The sequence below is a fragment of the Rousettus aegyptiacus genome, unplaced genomic scaffold, assembly GCF_014176215.1.
Source record: "Rousettus aegyptiacus isolate mRouAeg1 unplaced genomic scaffold, mRouAeg1.p scaffold_m13_p_9, whole genome shotgun sequence".
Lineage (NCBI taxonomy): Eukaryota > Metazoa > Chordata > Mammalia > Chiroptera > Pteropodidae > Rousettus > Rousettus aegyptiacus.
Window position 1 is genome coordinate 83,981,117 of NW_023416312.1, and position 20,305 is coordinate 84,001,421.

Genomic DNA, 20,305 nt, shown 5'->3' on the forward strand with positions numbered 1-20,305 from the left:
ATATTTCTATGTCTTTAAGCTTATTTTCTGGAGATTTTTCTCTTGCTTTCTTAGCTGCCTTGTCACCTTGGTTGATCATAGTGTTTAATGGACTATTTCTCTGCCTGGGCATTAATAGAAGTGTATTCTGCTTTTTTCCCCAGAAAGATTTATTATATAAAAGTCTCTCTTTAGCGTGTTGTAATGAAGCGCTTTTCTTTTGGTTTCCAGCAGGTGACATCTAAGCCTCTTGGATAATGCCTTTTTTAAAAAAAAAAAAAAACAGATATTCAATCACTCTTGCTACCCTCAGTCTCATCCCTGTCAGTGTTAGTGACAATTTTGGTAACTTTTCCTCAGATTTTCCTGGATCTTCACTGTGTTTGATCTCAGAGGATATGGGGGAAGGGTTCTTCTGTGTTGGGGAATGGGGGCTGTAACTCGGCCTTGGTTTTACAACCATGGTTCATAAAAACCAACTGCCATCCTGCTTCTCTGCTTTCTGCCCTGCCACCAGCTGCGTGAAACTCAGGCAGTGCTGTACAGGGAAGTCACCACAATTTCTTCCTCCCTTCCTCCTGCAAGGAGCTCCAGAGGCTGCGAGCGGCAGCTTCTTTATTTCTCCCAGTCCACCACCTGACACCCAGGGTTCTGACCTGTGGTAGTTCTTATGCACAGATCTCATGCTCAGACATGCTGGAGTGCAGTTTCGGTGTTTTTGTTGAGTTTTAGATGTTTAGCTTATTGTTGTTTTATGGGGAGAGATCTGGGTACATCTCTCACTCCACTGTTTCTGATATCCTCATTACTTTGATTTATTCATTTCAATTATTCTTAACAAAGTTACTTCTTAATAGTTGTATGCTTGAAAGCCATTTTGTTGCCCATCTTAAACATTAACTTTTGGAATAATTGTCTTTAGGCATTATAAAGTAATTTCCCACTGAATGAAATGTCTGTTTTTTTTCCCCCTTACGTTGCTAGTAGGAGTATAGACAAAAGGTCAGGTAGCATATTCTTATTTGGGTCTTAGAAACATCATTTAGGAATGCTTTCATTTTTTCCTCAATATTCCTTTTTTAAAATTTATTATTTTTTATTTAAGTATAGTTGATATTCAACATTATTAGTTTCAAGGAGACAGTATAGTGATTCCACATTTATATACCGTACAATGTAATCACCACACAGTCTAGTAATCATATTTCACCATGTATACTTATCACGGTTTTATCGATTATATTCTCCTTCACCCATCCCCCAAACCATCTCCCCTCTGGCAACCATCTTTTTGATTTCCATTTTCTCTGAGTCTGTTTTTGTTTTTGTTTTTTTGGTGTGCATATTTGTTTTGTATATTTAGATTCCACTTATAAGTGAAATCATATGGTATTTGTGCCTCTGTCTGACTCATTTTCCTTAGCATAATATCCTTTATATCCATCCATGTTGTTTCACTTGCCAATTTGTTTTGTCCTTACTGAAATATAATAAATAATCAATTGCTTGTATTTATATTGTACAATTCAATGAGTTTTTTTTTCAATTATAGTTGACATAAAATAATATACCAGTTTCAGTTGTATAGCATGTGATCAGAGATCCACATAACTCACAAAGTTATCTAAATCTAGCACTAAATCTAGTACCTCTCTCCCCTCTCTTACATATTTATTATATTATTAACCATCTTCCCATGTTATGCTCTACATCTCCATGTCTATTCTGCAACTATTTATTTGTACCTCTTAATCTCTTTGCCATTCCCCCCCAAATCTCCTCGCATTTAGTAACCAATAAATATGCTCTGTATCTATGAGTTTATTTCCTCTTTTATTGTCGATGTTGTTGGTTTTGTCTTTGGATGCCACATGTACATGAAATCATGCGATATTTATCTTTCTCTATCTGACCCATGTCATGCAGCTTAATAACCTCTAGGTCCATTAAGGCAATGTATTTTTCCATCCCCTTCCTTTTTGTCTCTGTGTGTCTTTTAATCTGAAGTGAGTCTCTTGTAGGTAGCATATGTAAGGGTCTTGTTTTTTTATCCATTCAGCCACTCTGTCTTATGATTGGAGCACTTAATTCTTTTCCATTTGAAGTACTTATTGATAGGATTGTAGTTGTTACCATTCTTTATTCCTGCTTTTGATACATGTTTTTTCTTCTTAAAGAAGTCCCTCTGACCATTTTCTGTAATACTGGCTTTGCACTGATAAATTCCTTTAGCTTATTTTTGTATGGGAAGCTCTTTATCTGCCTTTCAACTCTAAATGATAGCTTTCCTGGATAAAGTATTCTTGGTTGTAGATCCTGGGTTTTCAACACTTTGAATATTTTATGCCAAGCCCTTCTGTCCTGCAAAGTTTCTTTTGAGAAATCAGCTGCCAGTCTTATGGGTGCTCCCTTGTAGGTAACTAACTACTTTTCTCTTGCTGCTTTTAAGATTCTCCCTTTATATTTAACCTCTGGCATTTTAATTGCGATGTGTCTTGGTGCGGGCTTCTTTCAGTTACTGGTTTTGGGAACTCTCTGACCTTCCTGGGGTTGTATGTCTATTTCCTTTACCAGGTTAGGGAAGTTTTCCATCATTACTTTTTCAAGTAGCGCATTAACATCTTGTTTTTTTCTTTCAGTACCCCTATGACACAAATATTTTTACCTTTAATAGTGTCCCACAGGCTCCTTTAATTATTACTATAGTCTTGGCTTCTTTTTTCTTGCCATTCTGATTGAGTGTCCTTGGCTTTCTCATCCTCTATATAGGTAATTTGATCCTATTCTTTATTTCCTGTTTATTCCATTTAACATACTTCTCATCTCAGATAATATATTCTTCATTTATGATTGGTTCTCTTTTATAATTTCCATTTCTATTTTTACGTTTTTTATCTCTTTGTTAAAATTCTTACTGAATTCATCTATACTTCCACGGTGTTCAGTGAGCATCTTTATAACCACTGTTTTGAATTCTGCATCTGTTAGATTTCTTGACTCCATTATTTCTGGATCTCTGTTCTGTTCTTTCATATGGTTTCTGCTTCTTTGTCTTCCCATTTTGGCTGCCTTGCTGTGTCTGTTTCTGTGTACTAATCAAAGCTTCTAAGTCTCCCGGTCTTATTAGTGCAGCTTTGTGTAGCAGGTGTCCAGTGGCACAGTCCTGAGAGGGGTTCAGCTGCAGGCCAAACTTAGCCCAAGTCTCTACCCCTCCGGAGCCATCTATTAAGATTCAGCAAGCAATCCACCGATGCTGTGCTTATAATTTTCTCAAAAGGCCTCACCAGAAACTGAGGTCGGCTGCCACCAATATGAATCTAGTTGCTGCTCAGCAAGGGGTACCTTACTAAGGGAGGACAAACCTGGATGTAGCTTGGGTGGGACTGTGAGTTGAGAAGGTGTTGTTTCAGGGAATCTTTTGAGCAGAGTGACCTCCGTCATCCAGTTTGATGACCTCTACTATGGCTGTGCTGAGTCCATGCACTGGGAGCAGGGAGGGCTCAATGGAAGAACAGTAGGTACCACCAGCACTTCTGTACAGAACAAGTCTCGCCTCAGCCATCACTCCGACAACTCCGTGTCCCTGTGTAAATCCCTGGTGCCTCCTGTGCAGCTGAATGTATGCTGGTGCTCAGAGCGAGCAGGTCCATCACAAGGAATGTCCACTTGCGGATACAGCCCCTTTAAGAGGTTTGCAGCCTACCTCAGCCTCTGTCCCACTTGGCCCCTGGGGACCAGGCAGCCTCGTGCCCTCACCCTGTCCTACCTTCTGCTGTTGCAGGGTAATATCTTAGTTCCTCCCTAGTTGTATGGCTTGTTCATCTAGATCCCAGGCAATTTTCCTGTTGTATGCTCCTTGTTTCTATCAGAACTTTGATTTGATTGCCATAGGGATAAACAGTTCCTCTGTTTTCTATGCCATTTTTTTCTCCTCCAGAATGGAATGCTTTCATTTTTGCTGCTGCTCTCATCATACCACTATTTACAGTTTCCTGTGCTAAAGTTTATAAGTTTAACCTCCATAAAAAAAAATCAAGGATTTTAGGTAGAGGAACTCAATGAAGACTATAAAAGTTCCTATATTTGACTTTAGTTGCTATAACATCTCTTAAACTGTTGGTTTAATTTTGTTCACATTCAGTAGAAGTTCTTACACGTAAGTTTTAAATTATCTTGTTAAACAAGACTTTTGTATGCATGCACAAACATACACAACATTCCTTAGCTCAGGAAGTTATAAAGAAATGCTAATTTAGCCTTAATCTCATGATATCACTTTTTACCACATCTTTATATTTCTTTATATTTGTGTTGCCACACTGGCATCAAGTGGGAACAAACTGTACAGCCTATAATTGCACACACTCTCATAGATCTTTCTATCAGATAAAGTCTACTCATATTGATAAATTAAAACCCCTCCTAAAATCTCTTGGATTTTAATGGAAAACTACGTTCTCGTCACCAATTTGCAAACAAATCAAGTGGAAGTTGTAAAATCAGAAGCAGGAGGGATTTTTAAGTTTCTCTATGTTTTAATGTCTATATGATGTAATTCAATAGAAAGGATTTAGTTTGCTTAATCAGTTCCTTCATTGCAGATTTCATACAAATGAGAAATATAAACATGCATAGTTATATATCAGTTTAATTTTTTCTTAATTTTATAGGTGTTTAGCAGATGAATCCCCATAAGAAACTCCTTATTGTTGAATTCTATTTCATATGGACCAAGAGAACCCCATCAAAGCTACTTCAAGTTTAACAATGCTTAACTCATGAGCTCCATGTGCCTTTTGGATCTTTATAATGTTGAAGATTTTGAAGAAGCTATTCAAGTATTTTGTGATGGTGTTTATCATTTTATATTTTTAGAAGTTTATTTGTAATGAATTACTTTTAATACTATAATTTCATCTGTATTCTAGTAAATGTTGAGATACAGTTTTGCTTTTAAGTATCATTAATACTTAAGTTACGAGGATGAATACCTTTCGTGTTTTCACCTTTAGTTAACTGTACACTGATGAAACATACAGGCCTTTCAAAGTTATCCTAAATACTCAACTTTTGTAAATCATCAAGCTTCATAAAACTTTTTTTTTAACAAAAGCGTATTCTAAAAAAATGACTATTGGTGAGGAGGTGGAAACAGGTCATACCTGCTTTAAAAAAAAGTTTTTAATAAGTTCTTAGAAATGAAACCTAGAAAAGTATCGACTCTTCTACCAAGTTGGTGTAATATTTCAGGCAGTTCAATGACAATCATATTTGAGAACTCTGTGTTAGTAGTGTGTATAGGCAACATGTAGCAATAGCAGTACCTCTTGGTATACAGTATTTGCTTTCTCTTTTAGCAGAGACAATAAACCCTTATTTAACATGGTTGGGAATTTAAAACAATACCAATTAGCCAATGCATTTTTTTGTAGTTTTTTGTTTGTTTATTTGTTTTTGTTTTTTGGTAATACTGTAGGAATTAGTTAGGCTTTATTTTTAAAATCTTCAACTCAAATGACATATTATATGCTTGGATTTGGGGCGCTTAAAAAAAGCTGATCATCATGTAATTAAATATCTGATCAATGGGTATACATATAACACACCAATGTACTTTTGCCATGGTAGTAAAATGTCTACAAACTATTTATACGTTTTGGTCTTCATAATTATCCAGTACATAAACATCCTTTTTTTTTCATTTTTGAAAGGGTATTTAAATAGACTTTTACTAATTCACATGGAAACAGCCATAGTACAGGATGGTTTCTGTTCATACAAAGGTAAGTTAGACTATACAGTTAATTTTCAGTTTTATTTATGGTACTGTTATGTGGGTAATATCTTTTTCTTTTAAGCCCTCTCTGTGTGTATATGTATATAAATATGGATATATATATTTATACATGTGTATATATATACACATGTATAAATATAAATATATACACACACATATATAAATGCCTGCCTAAGTTCTTAACTGTAGTTATAGAATTTTTACATTAATTAGTTTTGATGTTTTATTTAGTACTGCACAATTTGGTTTTTGCACAAAAGTCATTTTAAAAAATCTGAATAATTGCCAAATATTAGAAGAAGAATGTTCTTTAAGTAAAGAATATAATTTTTAGTCAAAGTGGCCATTTTTCCCTTTTTTGTAATAATACAGACATTTGAGTAAGTTGCTGTCATGTCATATGCCAAGAAGATTTTTTTTCATTGATGCCTATTCTGTAACAATTACTTTTAACACATCATATTTTGAAGTAGTGGTTCAGTTAAAAATTTCACCTGCTATGTAACTGAAATCAGTTATAGTTAATAATCTATATAGAAGTCAGGAAATAATTTTGCAACTTATATCATGAAGTAAATGAATATTTTTATAAGAGTAAAAGCAACAAATTTATAAATTGATTATTTGAAACTTTACAACACAGCTGCATCATGAATAGCAATTGTATTGCTTATTCATTATAGTTTTAGTCCTATAAACTGTTTTGAGGTGAAGCATACTCCAATGTTTCAGGGGTGGAGGTGGAGGATAAAAATAAATATTTAAATTCTGTGGTCCTCAGTGTTTGTTTTCTTGAAGAATATACGATGTGACTTTTAAATTGTTTCAAGTTATCTCTCCTTTGCCTGTTAATTTATTGTTGGAACTTTAATACCAATATTTCCATTGGAAACTAAAAGATATTCTTCATATTTTACTTTATTAAGCATTGATTATAGCTACAATGAACATAATATCCTGATTTCTGCCTCCTCTCTTGACAAAATTATTAATAGAGTCCTCTTTCACCGAAACATATCCTAGATTGGACAATTAATTATACATTCACCCTGATTATAGTTTTATTAGGAAATCTTATAAAGATTTGAACCCTATGGTTCTCTGAGGAAAACAAATTTTACAAACACTTCTAGAAATTGAGATGAAAAACAGCAGATAAGCCTAAACGAATTTGAGCTTTTCCTAGAAAAAAGGTCAAAGATGAACTTAACACAGTTTTGAGGATCTATAGGATGAATATATAGGTGATCGAGCTTCAATATATTGTTATTATTAACTAGCTATTCTAGACTTGTGAGTTACTGGATATGATTCCAGGAGCAGGAAAGAAAGTGCTAGAATATGGGAAAGGAGTAGAAAGATGTATATTAAAAAGGATTTTTCTGACTAGGAGAGTAAGGAAACTACTCCAATTCATCTTTTCTCCATTGTCATATATAAAAATAGCTTACTTATATAATTACAACATTTCTTTGAAGTTAATATGTTGTAGCTAACATTAAATATGTTGTAGTTAACATTAAAATCAATAAACAAAATGACATTCTTAAACAGTATACTATTCCAGGGGGAATAGTAGAGAAATTCTGAATGAGTCAAGAATAGAATTTTGTTTATTAACTCAGTCTGGTTTTAGTACTATCCTTTTTCTTTTCAGCTACCCCAATTCTACCACTTCGCCATCTCTGAATATATATTTTCACCTGCTTCCTTCCTTTTTCTTGCTTTCTTAACTGTCCTTTCCCTTAGTAACAGGCTAGAACCAATAATTTCTGAAACTGATGAAAACAAAAGGAAGCTCATACTTACAACTTTTTTTTAAATGAATGGATTTCCATCACCCTTTATTAAAATATTATTAATCTCATTTCCTTGCCTACATACATGCAACAAGATATATCCTTGCAGGAGATTAGATAAACAAACCAACATGTTAGCTTTTATCTTTCACTACATACAATAGATAATTAAGAATAGAGAAGTAATAAGCTAGACATTATAATATCCTCAATAGGCATATATTTAGCTTTAGAAATTGATTACTTCATGAATTTCTAAAGTTTAGAATTCTTCCAAGTCCTAGATGAATAATAAACTTGTGTTCTGTTGAGAGAATCTATGCTACCATCTTGTTCCTGATTTATAGGAGGGCCATGTTCCCCCTAACATAAAAATTGTTATAAAAATTTAAGTCCTGCAAATTAAAACTACAATATCACCTCACACCTGTCAAAATTGCTATCATCAATAAATTAAAAAACAAATGCCGGCAAGAATATGGAGAAAGGGAACCCTTATACACTGTTGATGGGATTGCAAAATGGTACAAGCACTATGGAAAAATCTGGAGGTTGCTCAAAAAAATTAAAAATAGATCTACCTTTTGACTCAGCAATTGCACTTTGGGGTGTTTATCCAAAGAAAACTAAAACACCAATTAGGAAAGACCTATGTACTTCTATGTTCACAGTAGCGCTATTGATCATAGCCAAGATATGGAAGCAACCTAAATGCCCATCAACAGACAATTGGATAAAGAAGTTATAGTACATATATACAATAGAATATACTCAGCAATAAAAAGTGAAATCTTACCATTTGTAACAACATGGATGGATCTAGAGGTTATTATTCTGAGTGAAATAAGTCAGTGAAAGACAAATACCATATGATTTCACTTATATGTGGAATCTAAGGAATAAAAAAACAAACTAATCAAAAATGGACTCACAAATACAGAGGACAACCTGGTGACTGCCAGAGTGGAGGCGGGTTGTGGGGCTGGGAGAAAGAGGTGAAAGGTTAAAGAAGTAAAAAGTAGTTGGTGAGAGATGGTCATGGGGATGGAGAGTATGACATAAATAATGCAGTCAGCAATAATTTAATGGCTAGGTGGAAAGCTGGATGGCTGACAGAATAATTGGGGTGATCAGTTCATAAACTATATAAATATCTAACCAATTTACATATACTTCAAACTAATAATTTTAAAAATTGAAGTCCTTAACATACAATAGGACCATTTTTACTGGGCCCCGCACAGATAATGAAGACCGAAACCTTTATTCATAGTATCGTTTGAGAACAAAATGACCAACACAGAATCAACCAACTCACTAAATAACGTCAGAAGCCAATTCTTTATGCCAATCCATACTGTCACCATTCTTCAGTGATAAGGAGCCTTACCTTTATTTATAATGTCTCTATGGTGAAATGTGTATGGAGATGACAAATAATCCCTCACCCTGCCACAGTGCTAGTAAGGAGTATATGTTCCAGAGTCCCTTCAGAGGGAATAGAAGAGTAGAACTTGAGAAACAAGGCAGCAGTTGGATCTTTTATAAGGTAGATGCCTAAACATAGAAGATTCTATTAATACCAGTGAGTAGGAACTAAGAAGAAGGTTCTTTTTCTTTTTCTTTTTTTTAACCTAAGTTAGTAACAGACCTAGCCCAGAAACATTCGTAGAGTTTATACTTTTAAGCTAAAAAGTGATTATATGGTTTCAACAAAGTCCTGTCTTCAGCAGTTGGTGTATTGAAAGAATCATTTTCATCTTCTTCATCTAACTGTAGACTACCAGAAGACAAGCGAATTCTGGCCATGGGCAACCTCATTCCTTTGCCATACAAAGAGTAATAGTCTGATTTAAGAATCTCTGATTCAGAATCACTGGATTCACTAGCTACATACCTTTCTGCTGCTCGCTGATCCATTAGAACTGTTGGAAACTCCTGCTCAGCAAACATATGTGTAAACAGGTCAGCTTTACGACTCAGAGCAGGACAAGGCCCTAAAGGTCTAAATTCTGACCCAAAAGGAAAACACATAGTTTTCATGTCTGATTGGCTCTGGGACCGTTTAGGGGTTTGCTCTTGAATGTCACATGCAAATGCATCTTCTAAATTTGAGTCTTCTTCTAGATCTACATTGATGTTACTCCTACCACTAGTCCTGGTCATAGCTTCTTGGAGTTCTTGAAAACCTTGCTGAAAGCTCTTCATTCTGATATTTCTTGGGCTTCTTTTTGCTGGCTTCATTGCAGTGGGCTCCAGACAGCTGTCTGGCATTTCCCTCTCCTCTGCCATGCTTGGAGATTGTCTGGGTACCTGGGGTGGTTTGTCCACACAAAAAAAGACTTGAGGAGGCATAATATCAACCTGCTGACCAGTACAAGGAATATAGGGCACATCTGTGTATGTTAGCCGCCTTGCTGGGCTCACTTTTCTTGTAAGGCTAGAAGATGCACTCATGTGATTATCAGCAAACCTATAGCTTGTTTGGAAGGAGCTTAGAGTACTTCTTTCCTCAAAGTAGTCTCTGGGATCAGTGTCAGGATCAAGGTCAGGGATAAATACAGGGTCAAAATAAATAAAAGGGAAAGAAGAACTGCTTTGGGACTGATGTAATGATGTGGGATCTGCCTCTGGTTTGGAACGCTCCAGCTCAGCTGCAAATGTCACCTCCACTGAAGAGTTTCTCCTTCTACTGTCTAGCACAGGCTCAGATGCATGCACTCCATTCACATTTCGATAGTATCCACTGCCATATGCTAGTCTCAATTCTTCCACCTTGAGAGAAAAGAAGGAAAAAGCCATTTGGTTGGGATGGGGTCAGGTGTCTAAATCAGTTTTGAGTTTTGCAAAAGTAGTTTTTCACGAAGTTATTTCAATCCACGTTCTATTCCAGTCTTGATAAATATATACAGAAAAGGTAGTAACTTGTACCATATCCGAATTCATGTGCAACAAATACACATGACACTATCCTTTCTCTGTGCCATCCCACTTCTGGGCTCCAAATTCTCTATGTAGTTCAGTTAGCATTGTAACTCAAGCAGTATAGTTTACTAACTATATCAATGAGCCAGGAGTTCTGACTTCTGGTCCTGGCTCTGCCTTTGACCTGCTGTGGGACCTTAGGCAAGTCTCCTAACCTCCCTCCTCCAGTCTTCTCCCTATTTTATATAAAATGGTAAGGAGGAGGGCTATGAATGGCATGAGAGGGACATATATTAGATGATACCTTCTACTATTACACCTTTGTGAATGCTTTCAGATAAAAGCTGCCTGTGACTGGAATGAAGACATGAGAATTTATGAGCCCCATAATTAATGTTTTTAGTGAGAGCAAGAGAAAAACAATTAACATGGTCCATACTATAAAACTCAAATGAAGCCATCATCTCACAGTTCCAGGAGAATAGCACTTTGTTCTTAAATTAAGTTACAAAATTACATAGCAAAAGTACTTTAAAACCTTAACTAGCACCTTATAGTTTCCTTTAAGCCTTAAGATTTTTATTGGTTAAAAGCAGAGCTTTTACTTTTAAAAATACAAATCTATAGAAATTCATTTGACCCTGCATTTTGCAATGTTAAAATTACAGGTTGCAATTTAAAGATGTGCCAGATCCTTCCAATTTATAAGGTATACACTAGTGGTAGTATACTAAATGGTCTATTGGCTGGAAAGACTGAGCTAACCAAACACCCCAGGAGACTAACCTGTTCAAACATAGTAATCTTTTTACACACTGGGAGATTACGGCACAATCAATAAAAAGCATTTAAACTTCAAAAGAATTTAAAATTATGCATTACACTTATCTAATAAAAAAGGTATTTCAGAAACGTACTTGTTTGGACACATCAGAGAGGAGGTCTGGTGAGGACCTGCACTGTCGTTCATGGTATTGAGATGCGTAATGCTTCCTGAAATTCCCAAATGGAGAAAGAATTGAAATGGTCCTTATGTGAATCCAGGATACATATAAATCTCTAAATTCAACTCAAAACCAATACGAGAAAGAGAGAGAAAGAAACCATGTACCTTTCAAATGGTAAGCTCTTCAGCTTCCCTTTTTCTCCATATTCCAAAAGTTGCCTTTGGGTTCTTCCACTATTATAAGAACAAGATAAACATTTTATTAATGCTAGCCATAAGCCAGCAAGCTACCAAATCCCAATAGTCTCACTTATTGTTGAAATCCAGAGTCTGGATGAATGATATATATCATGACTCTTTGACCATCATATTAATGTTAATACTCACTTACCCAAACATCAGGCATAGAGCAACCTCAACTATTCAGAACCCAGAAATTTTTTAAAAGCCTCTGAACAGCACTATATAGCAGTTAACAATTCTGGCCTTGAAAACTAATATACTTCATAGGCATTTTCCTTACCTCCAAATTTTTACACAATTTCTAATGAGGCTACATATCTGGTTTACCAATATATGATGGAAGAAAAACAGGTATCTAAACAGTAGAAGAGGGTTGTTCTAGTCGGACATACACTAGCAAAGAAAGCCAGCTGACTGCTGGGAGTAAAGAGCACCCCCACAAAAAAAATCACAAGTATAATAAAACCTAAAATGTCTGGACCATTTATCACTAAGGTGCAGGCTCTGACATGCCTTTCCCAGCCTGAGGCCATCACTGTACTACAGCTTCCTTCGGAAGTGATATTTAGAATTACTGAGGTTATTAAGTATCATCTGTTTAAGAAGGCAGGGAATTATAGAATACATTTTGGAAAGATTCCATCAAAAATATGTATGTTTTTAAACTCAGTTTTTACTGGAACAATATTCCACTATTTGAAAAATTCCTTATGGAAAGCATTTAATTAGAATATTTTTATCTTAGCAAAGAATTCCTTGGATGATCTCTTCATGTAAAAATAAGATCTTATTTAGACCTCACTTCCATTTCTCCAAGGTGTTACCTGTAGTAAGAAGCCTCTACTGCAATATTGCTCAAACTTTTTAACCCCTTGGTCCCTCTGGTTCTTCCTCACATTATCTTTTGCCTAACCACCACCGAAAGGATGAAAAGATGTTGTCGAGCTTTCTTTTCCATGGCTTGTATGTAAGTTGCATATGAAGAAAACAACAAGTTAATTGAATACATTTTTTTTTCAAACTGCAAATGTCCCCTCAATCTGGCAGAGATTCTGATAGAACCCTTTAAGTAGGGTGTTCCCCTCCCCTTGCCTCGCATTTAAAAAATGTTGATATAATTTGTCACATACAGAATGAGCAAAAGGTATCATTCTTTAAGTGATTAAAATGGATCTTTTATTGCTTTTAGAATTCAAGCTTCTCCTCCCTTCCATGTTATTGAAAAAAATTGTATGCGTAGATCGCCTATATGCAGTATTTAGTTACCTATAGCGGAAACTGGAACCTTTGCTACAGAGTAGGGTTTTAGGCTTTGATTTGGGCTCTTCAGAGAGTCTGAAGAAAGCATGGTACTCCACACAAGTCTTCCAGAAAGCCTTGCAGGCATCTCGGCTGGCCATGGTGAACTCCAACGTGTCCTTGCAGAGCACCTGTATAAACCAATGTCCATCAACAAAACATCCTTCAAGAATATCAAAGACTTTCAAATCCTAAAACCTATCAAACTATTGGTCCGGGTGACCATGCAACACCTGATTTTACACTTGGTTCCCTATAGGCTTCACACCTATTGAAACCAAATGATTGGCAACCTTCAAGAAACAGAGGGCCGCTTCTCAAAAACAGAGCCCTCACTGAGAAGCAAATATAACCTTGCACACACCCTCACCTCAAAAAAAGTTTTAATGCCCCTCTTCTTGGCCACAAACATTTTTGTGAAGTTGTATATTAGCTTAAGATGAACATCAAAGGGCACCCTTTCAAAGTGACAAGAAGTTATAAACAACTGACAGGAAAGGAGAGGGAGGAGATTTCCTTACAGATGACAGGTTTTACAGGACGATGACATGTACATTAATATAATATATCAACTGGAAACACTTCCTCTCTATGCTGCCTTGTTCTATGATGCCCTGTATTGCTCATTTTGCATGTTTTTATCTGTTCTGGGGGTGCTTAGCTTTCAACACATAAAGTCAAGATTTCCCCATTCCCCTGACTCACTATATATACCCATTTTCCCATGTATGCTGTTTTCAGCAGCCCTGCCAACCAATTCTGTTGCCCTCCCTTCTTTTATTCCTTTCCAGGTTCCCATATGCAGCCCTGGGATTCGAGCTTCTGTAGGTCAAAAAATTAGTTGATACACATTTTCACTTCCTTGATAGTTATAAAAGAACATCTTTTCTAACACCTTTGTCTTATCTTGTACAATGCAGCATTGACCAATAATTGTTTCTTATGATTCCACATTCTGCTTTGGCAAAAAATAGGTACACAATTGTTTGGCATGTAGTAGATATTTAATTATTTTTGCTTAAGGAAAGAAGATAAAAATATTTGATAAAATGGAACAGACAAAAGTGAAAGACTGTGTCCATAGTCCTAGATCTGCTCAATTCTATTTAACTTATCAGATCTCTGAAAATGGTTTCCAAGGAGACTTGTCTTTCATTCTAGCCACCTATGTTTCTATTTATTTATTTATTTATTCTGAACTAATGATAAGATTTCTTGGTGTTTTGCCTTTAGTAAAATATGACTCTGTAAGCTCTGGTTTATTTATGTAAAGATAAGGGATGAAGTACATTACCTCTCAGGGTCAACGAGATTTTACCACTCACATTCCAACCATTTGCAGAAATAACTAAGAAATCTCAAGTGAACAGAAAGTAATAAAATTTATTAGAAAGTTACTTACCAAGATATTGGCATGAAGTTTGATGAGAAAATGCTTTCTCTTAAAGCTCAACTTGCGGATTTTAGCCCAGCTGAAAGTATTAATCTTTGTATTTCCCTACAATTAAACACATGACAGATTTCAGGATAAATGTCAGTATAAGCTGGTTTGTAAGACAATGCAAACCTGTTGGAAAATGTGCGTCACGATCGAGACTATCCTTTATCTATCTCTTACACAAACTGATCCTGTCATACTAGGTAAAAGCTCTAACCAAAGAAGGCACTCCAAGTGGGACACCAGCCCTTTTCACGTGTGTTACCTTAGCGCCCTATACTTTTTCTACCAGAAAGCACAACACATTTGTTTATAATTACTCGTTTAATTGTCTATCTCCCTCATTAGAATGCAAGTTGCATGAAGCCAAGATCAGTCCTATTTATCCCTGTAGCTCAAGTCCCTGACTCAGAGTGGATGTACAATAAATATCATAATAGAAAAATGAATAGATTGCTGCCCAACTCTGTAAATACACTCAAATTCATTGAATTATATAGTTGAAATAGACGAATTTTGTGGGATGAAAATTATATCTCAATAAAGGTGGTTTTAAAAAAAGACTAATACAATGAAGAATACACAGAGGTACTCAATGCTTAATATTCTTTGACTGGATTTGGGTAGGACAAAATAGACCAGCTATAGTGTTTTCAACTGTCCACAGATGTATTCACACTGAAAGAGACCACAACTAACATGATAGCCTTCTTTCCCCTACTCTTCCCATCTGTTCCCATGCATTAGGAAATAGCAAGAATCAGAGGTTAGAGTGGACTGGGTAAAAATTCTCTCCAGGGTGAACAGGTATGACTATTATCCATTGGATCTTTTGCCCATCAATGTGGCTCTCATACTCTAAACTTTACAGCCAAATAAATAAGATGGCCAAGATTCTTTTTAGCTGAGTCTGTACCTGATTGACTTAGTGACTTACTTCAGTGCTCTAATTTGGTCTTAGTGGTCAATGAGTCTGAGGTAACCCCTTCCTCTCTCATAAATGATTCATTCCCAAACCTGCTTAAGTGTCTGCCTTTCATTTGGAAGGTTATGCAAGAGTTTTTGAATCTTAACTTAGATCTAAACCTATTGAATGTTCACAGATATGAAGAGACCAAGTAGACTGAAAAAATGCTGAAAGAAAAAGCTGCTGACCAAGTTCCCTGGATTGAAGATTAATGACGATGGAGGACCAGAGAGCCCTGAGTTGGTTTATAACCTGGAAAACAAAATCCTGGGTAAAGGATGAACCAGTAACTGGTAACAATTGCTAGAAACTTTGGGCACTAATTCTCTACCAGCTGGCATAGCGTACCTCCAACGTAACAAGTAACTGAATGATAACACTACATTTTGGACCCTTCATATTGTGTCTGGTGGATTTTAACAGGATTAATGTACTCTGTCACAGCCTAAGCTTTTAGGAAACCAAAATCCATATTTTTATTAAAGGTCTAAAAGTTTTAAAGAGCTTATTGACTTCTTTTTTCCATCATGCTGGCCTGATCTAAATGTGTAAGTTCCTTAGAATCAAAACAGTCAATTATAGACTGTAAATGGAAGCAAAGCACATTGAGACAAAAGGACTTAAAGCACTCCCGAGCATTATCTCCCTTTCTGATTGGTGGTAAGACTGAGAGGCTGGATCACTGTGGCAACATCCTCTCAAGTTTGAGCCAAGATAACAACCACAGCTGAAGGAATTTAAAGGAAAAAATTGTTACCCGTAAAACCAGCACTCCCATGTGAGCAACCGCCAGGTGGATCTGCATCCCTTCGCCATCACTGGCAGGGTGAGGCCTGATGCCATACATATCCAGCTTTCTTGCTATGTCCAGTAGCAGAATGTCAGATTCAGCTGGGCTTCTGCCACTGCAAGGGTAAAGAATTTATGAGCCTAATGAATACAGCGAGAATGACAGCTCCACCCTGAGAGCTCAATGAGGAGTTCAGTGTTTTCTTTGACCTGAGCTTCTCTGAATTAAGGGGTTGCTTTTAAGAGTCTGTCCCCAAGGGTTCAAAGATCCAAATTTGCAAAAGGGAATAGAGATAAGGCATAAGCAGAAGAAAATGGACAACTGTACATAACCATCCTTTACATATTCATGATGGTAACCAGATGCCAAAGATTTAGAACTGCAGTACATGAAATAAAACAAGAAGAACCAGAGAGAAAACCCACAAAACCTAACCAAATTAAAAACAAAACTCAAGAACAAGGAAGCAATGGAAACATCAAGCCAAAAGAAAACAAAAGATAAAATGGCTATATGAGACCTAAATTTCAAGAATCACCCTAAATGTAACTGGACTGAACTCACCAATAAAAAAGCACAGAGTTGCAGATTGGATCACAAAACAAAAAACAACCATATACTGCCTACAGGAGACACATCTCAGTTCCAAAGTCAAATACAGACTCAAAGTGAAAGGGTAGAGAGTGACTTTTCAAGCAAATGACATTCAGAGAAAAGTGGGAGTAGTGGTACTAATATCAGAAGAAATAGACTTCAAAATAAAAAAGGTAAAGAAAGATACTGAGGGACACTTCATAATGATAAAGGAATCATGCACCAAGAAGACATAACACTTATTGATATCTATGCTTCCAATCAGGGAGCCCTGAAATATATAAAGCAATAACTATCAGAACTTAAGGGAGAAACAAACCAAAACAGTATCATTGTAGGGAACCTAAAATACCCCACTGTCAGATATGGACAGATCATCCAAACAGAAAATCAATAAAGAAATAACATCTGTAAATAACACATTAGACCAACTGGACATAATTGACATTTACAGGGCCTTCCATCCCAAAACAACTGCTGATATATTCTTCTCTAGGGCACATGGAACATTCTCAAGGACCAACCACATACAGGAACACAGAGCTAGCCTCAACAAATATAAGAGGGTTGAAATCATACCAACCATATTCTCTGATCATAATGCTTTTAAACTAGAGATCAACTGCAAAAAGAAATCAGCAATAACCACAAATACATAGAGATTAAACAACATGCTACTGAAGAATATAACTAGGTCAGAGGAGAAATAAAAATAGAGATCAAGAGATACATAGAAACAAATGATAATGATAGTACACCATATCAAAACTTTTGGGACACTACAAAAGCGGTCATAAGAGAAAAGTTCATATCATTACAGGCCTATCTCCAAAAAAAGAACAAGCCCAAATAAATAACTTAATGCTTAATCTTAAAAAAATAGAAAAGGAAGAATAAATGAAGCCTAAAGTCAGCAGAGAGAAATACATAATCTAAAGTAGAACTGAGATAAATAAACTTGAAAACAAAAAAGGTAAAAAAAAATACAACAAAGAGGTTGAAATAATCATCAAAAACTTACCAAAAAGTAAAAGTCCAGGACAAGATGGCTTTACCAGTGAATTCTACTAAACATTCAAAGAAGATTTAATATATAATTTCCTCAAACTCTGCCAAAAAAAAGTCGAAGAGGAGGCAATAATTCCCAAAATATTTTATAAGGACAAAATTACCCTGATACTAAAATCTGGTAAAGAGAACACATGAAAAAGGAAAACTGCAGACCAATATTCCCAAGGAACACAGATGCAAAAATACTAAATAAGATACTAGTGAACTGAATACAGCAACATATTAAAAATTATACACCACGATAAACAGGGCTTCATCTCAGGGGCACAGGGATGGTTCAACATATGCAAAACGATTAATATGATACACCACATAAACAAAGTAAAAAAAATAAGAATTATAATATTACATCAATAGCTGCAGAAAAAGCCTTCAACAAGATACAGCATTCATATTTAGTCAAAACACTTAACAAAATTGCTATAGAAGGAAAGTACCTTAAGATAATAAAGGCCATATATGACAAAACCTCAGCAAACATTACATTGAATGATAAACAACTAAAAACCTTCCCTCTAATATCAGGAACACTGCAAGGCTGTCCATTATTGCCATTGTTATTCAATATAATATTGGAAGTCCTAGTGAGTGCAATCAGACAGGAGAAAGATATAAAAGGCATCCAAATAGGAAACGAAGTCAAATTGTCACTACTTGTGGATGACATGATTCTCTGTATAGAAAACCCTAGAGACTCCACAACACTAGTAGAAACAATAAGCAAATACAGTGAAGTTTCTGGATACAAAATCAATGTTCAAAAATCCATAGCATTCCTATACTCTAAAAATGAAGTGTCAGAAAAAAAATAAAAACAACAATTCCTTTTGCAACTGCAATCAAAAGAATAAAATACCTAGGGATAAATTTAGTGAAACAAGTGAAGACCTGTATAATGAAAACTATAAGACTCTATTAAAAGAAATTGAAGAGATACAAGGAAATGGTAAGATATTCTGTGTTCTTAGATTGGAAGAATCAACATAGTTAAAATGATCATATTACCTAAAGCATTATACAGATTTAATGCAATCTCCATCAAAATCTCATCAGCATTTTTGAAAGAAATAGAACCAAAAATCATATTTGTATAGAAGCATAAAAGACCCTGAATTGCCAAAGCCATCCTGAGGAAAAATAATGAGGCATCACTCTGCCCAATATCAAATTATACTACAGAGAAAATCTTTGGAAACATGGTGGAGTGAGACATGTCCCCAGATCTCTCTTCTTGAAATAACAATAAGCTGAACATCTAAAGCTCAACAAAAACACCCAAACTGCACACCAGTATGTCCGAACATGGGATGTGTGCACAAGAGCTACCACAGGTCAGAAACCCAGGTGTCAGGTGGTGGACTGGGAGAAATAAAGAAGCTGCTTCTCGCAGCCATCAGAGCTCCCAGCAGGAAAAGGGGGAGGGGAGAAGAAGCAGCAAGTACATGCAGTGAGTTCTCTGAACATTCCTGCCTGGGATAGCTGTGGCTGCAGGACCCAGTCATTACAGCAGAAAGCAGAGAAGCAGAACAGGAATGCAGAGAAACAACAGGTAATTTTTGTTGGTCGTGGTTGCAAAACCGAGGTTGAGCCGCAGCCCCCAAACCCCAAACCAGAGGGCCCCTCTCCCTATACCCTCCGAGACCAATCACCACAGAGCCCCAGGGGAATCTGATCAAAAACTGCTGAGATTGTCGTTGACACTGACAGAGATTAAATGTCTACAAGAAAATTTTAAAAGCGTTATTAAGACTTGATATAAAGCAAGGATCCAAGAGGCTTAGATGCCCCCTACTAGAAACCAAAAGAAAAGCACCTTCTTTGCAACAGGCTAAAGAGAGACCTATATATAATAAATCTTACTTCTGGAAAAATAGCAGAATATACTTCCATTAATGCCCAGGCAGAACAGGTCATTAAACACCATGAACTACCAAAGTGACAAGGTGAAAGAAAGAGAAAAATATCCAGAAAATAAGCTTACAGACATAGAAATATGCGACTTAAATGACAGAGAATTCGGGATGGTATTTCTGAAAAAACTCAATGAGATCCAAAACAAATTAAATCAACAATTTCAGGAATTGAAAAAAAAACAGCTAAATGAACAGAGCAAGGAAATTGAAATCCTCAAAAAGAACAGAATACAACTTCTGGAGATGAAGAACACACTGCAAGAGTTGAAAAATGAAATAGCAAGCTTGGGAAATAGAGTTGACCAAATGGAGGAAAGGATCAGTGATATCGAAGACAGAAATCTAGAAATAAATCAGAAGGAAGAAGACAGAAACTGAAGAATGAAAAACAATGGAAAAGAAATACAAGAACTAGCTGATACCATCAGGAGAGGACACAAGAATAATGGGCATTCTTGAAGGCGAGAAAAAGGAATAGGGATTAGAAAGTATTTTCAGAGAAATAGTTAACGAGAATTTCCTAAATCTAAGGAATGAACTGGAG

The 20,305-nt window shown here is 35.9% G+C and overlaps 2 protein-coding genes across 4 annotated transcripts in view; one reads left to right on the forward strand and one right to left on the reverse strand.

The window, feature by feature from the left end:
- Window positions 1-15,876, forward strand: part of STK26 (serine/threonine kinase 26) — a 79,820-nt gene extending 63,944 nt beyond the window's left edge. For 2 of the 3 annotated variants that reach the window (XM_036226750.1, XM_036226749.1), the window contains exon 12: window positions 4,650-8,345. In XM_036226750.1, coding sequence (XP_036082643.1) covers window positions 4,650-4,674 — 25 coding nt within the window. In that variant the 3' untranslated portion in view covers window positions 4,675-8,345. Of the gene's footprint in view, window positions 1-4,649; window positions 8,346-15,529 lie in introns of those variants that run through there. The other variant, XR_004952836.1, reaches the window with a different exon arrangement.
- FRMD7 (FERM domain containing 7) overlaps window positions 8,455-20,305 on the reverse strand; it is a 59,749-nt gene continuing 47,898 nt past the window's right edge. The window contains exons 7-12 of the mRNA XM_016136813.2: window positions 16,151-16,298; window positions 14,391-14,486; window positions 12,956-13,119; window positions 11,612-11,680; window positions 11,418-11,493; window positions 8,455-10,350 (exon numbers count right to left, since the gene is read on the reverse strand). Coding sequence (XP_015992299.2) covers window positions 9,259-10,350; window positions 11,418-11,493; window positions 11,612-11,680; window positions 12,956-13,119; window positions 14,391-14,486; window positions 16,151-16,298 — 1,645 coding nt within the window. The 3' untranslated portion in view covers window positions 8,455-9,258. The remainder of the gene's footprint in view (window positions 10,351-11,417; window positions 11,494-11,611; window positions 11,681-12,955; window positions 13,120-14,390; window positions 14,487-16,150; window positions 16,299-20,305) is intronic.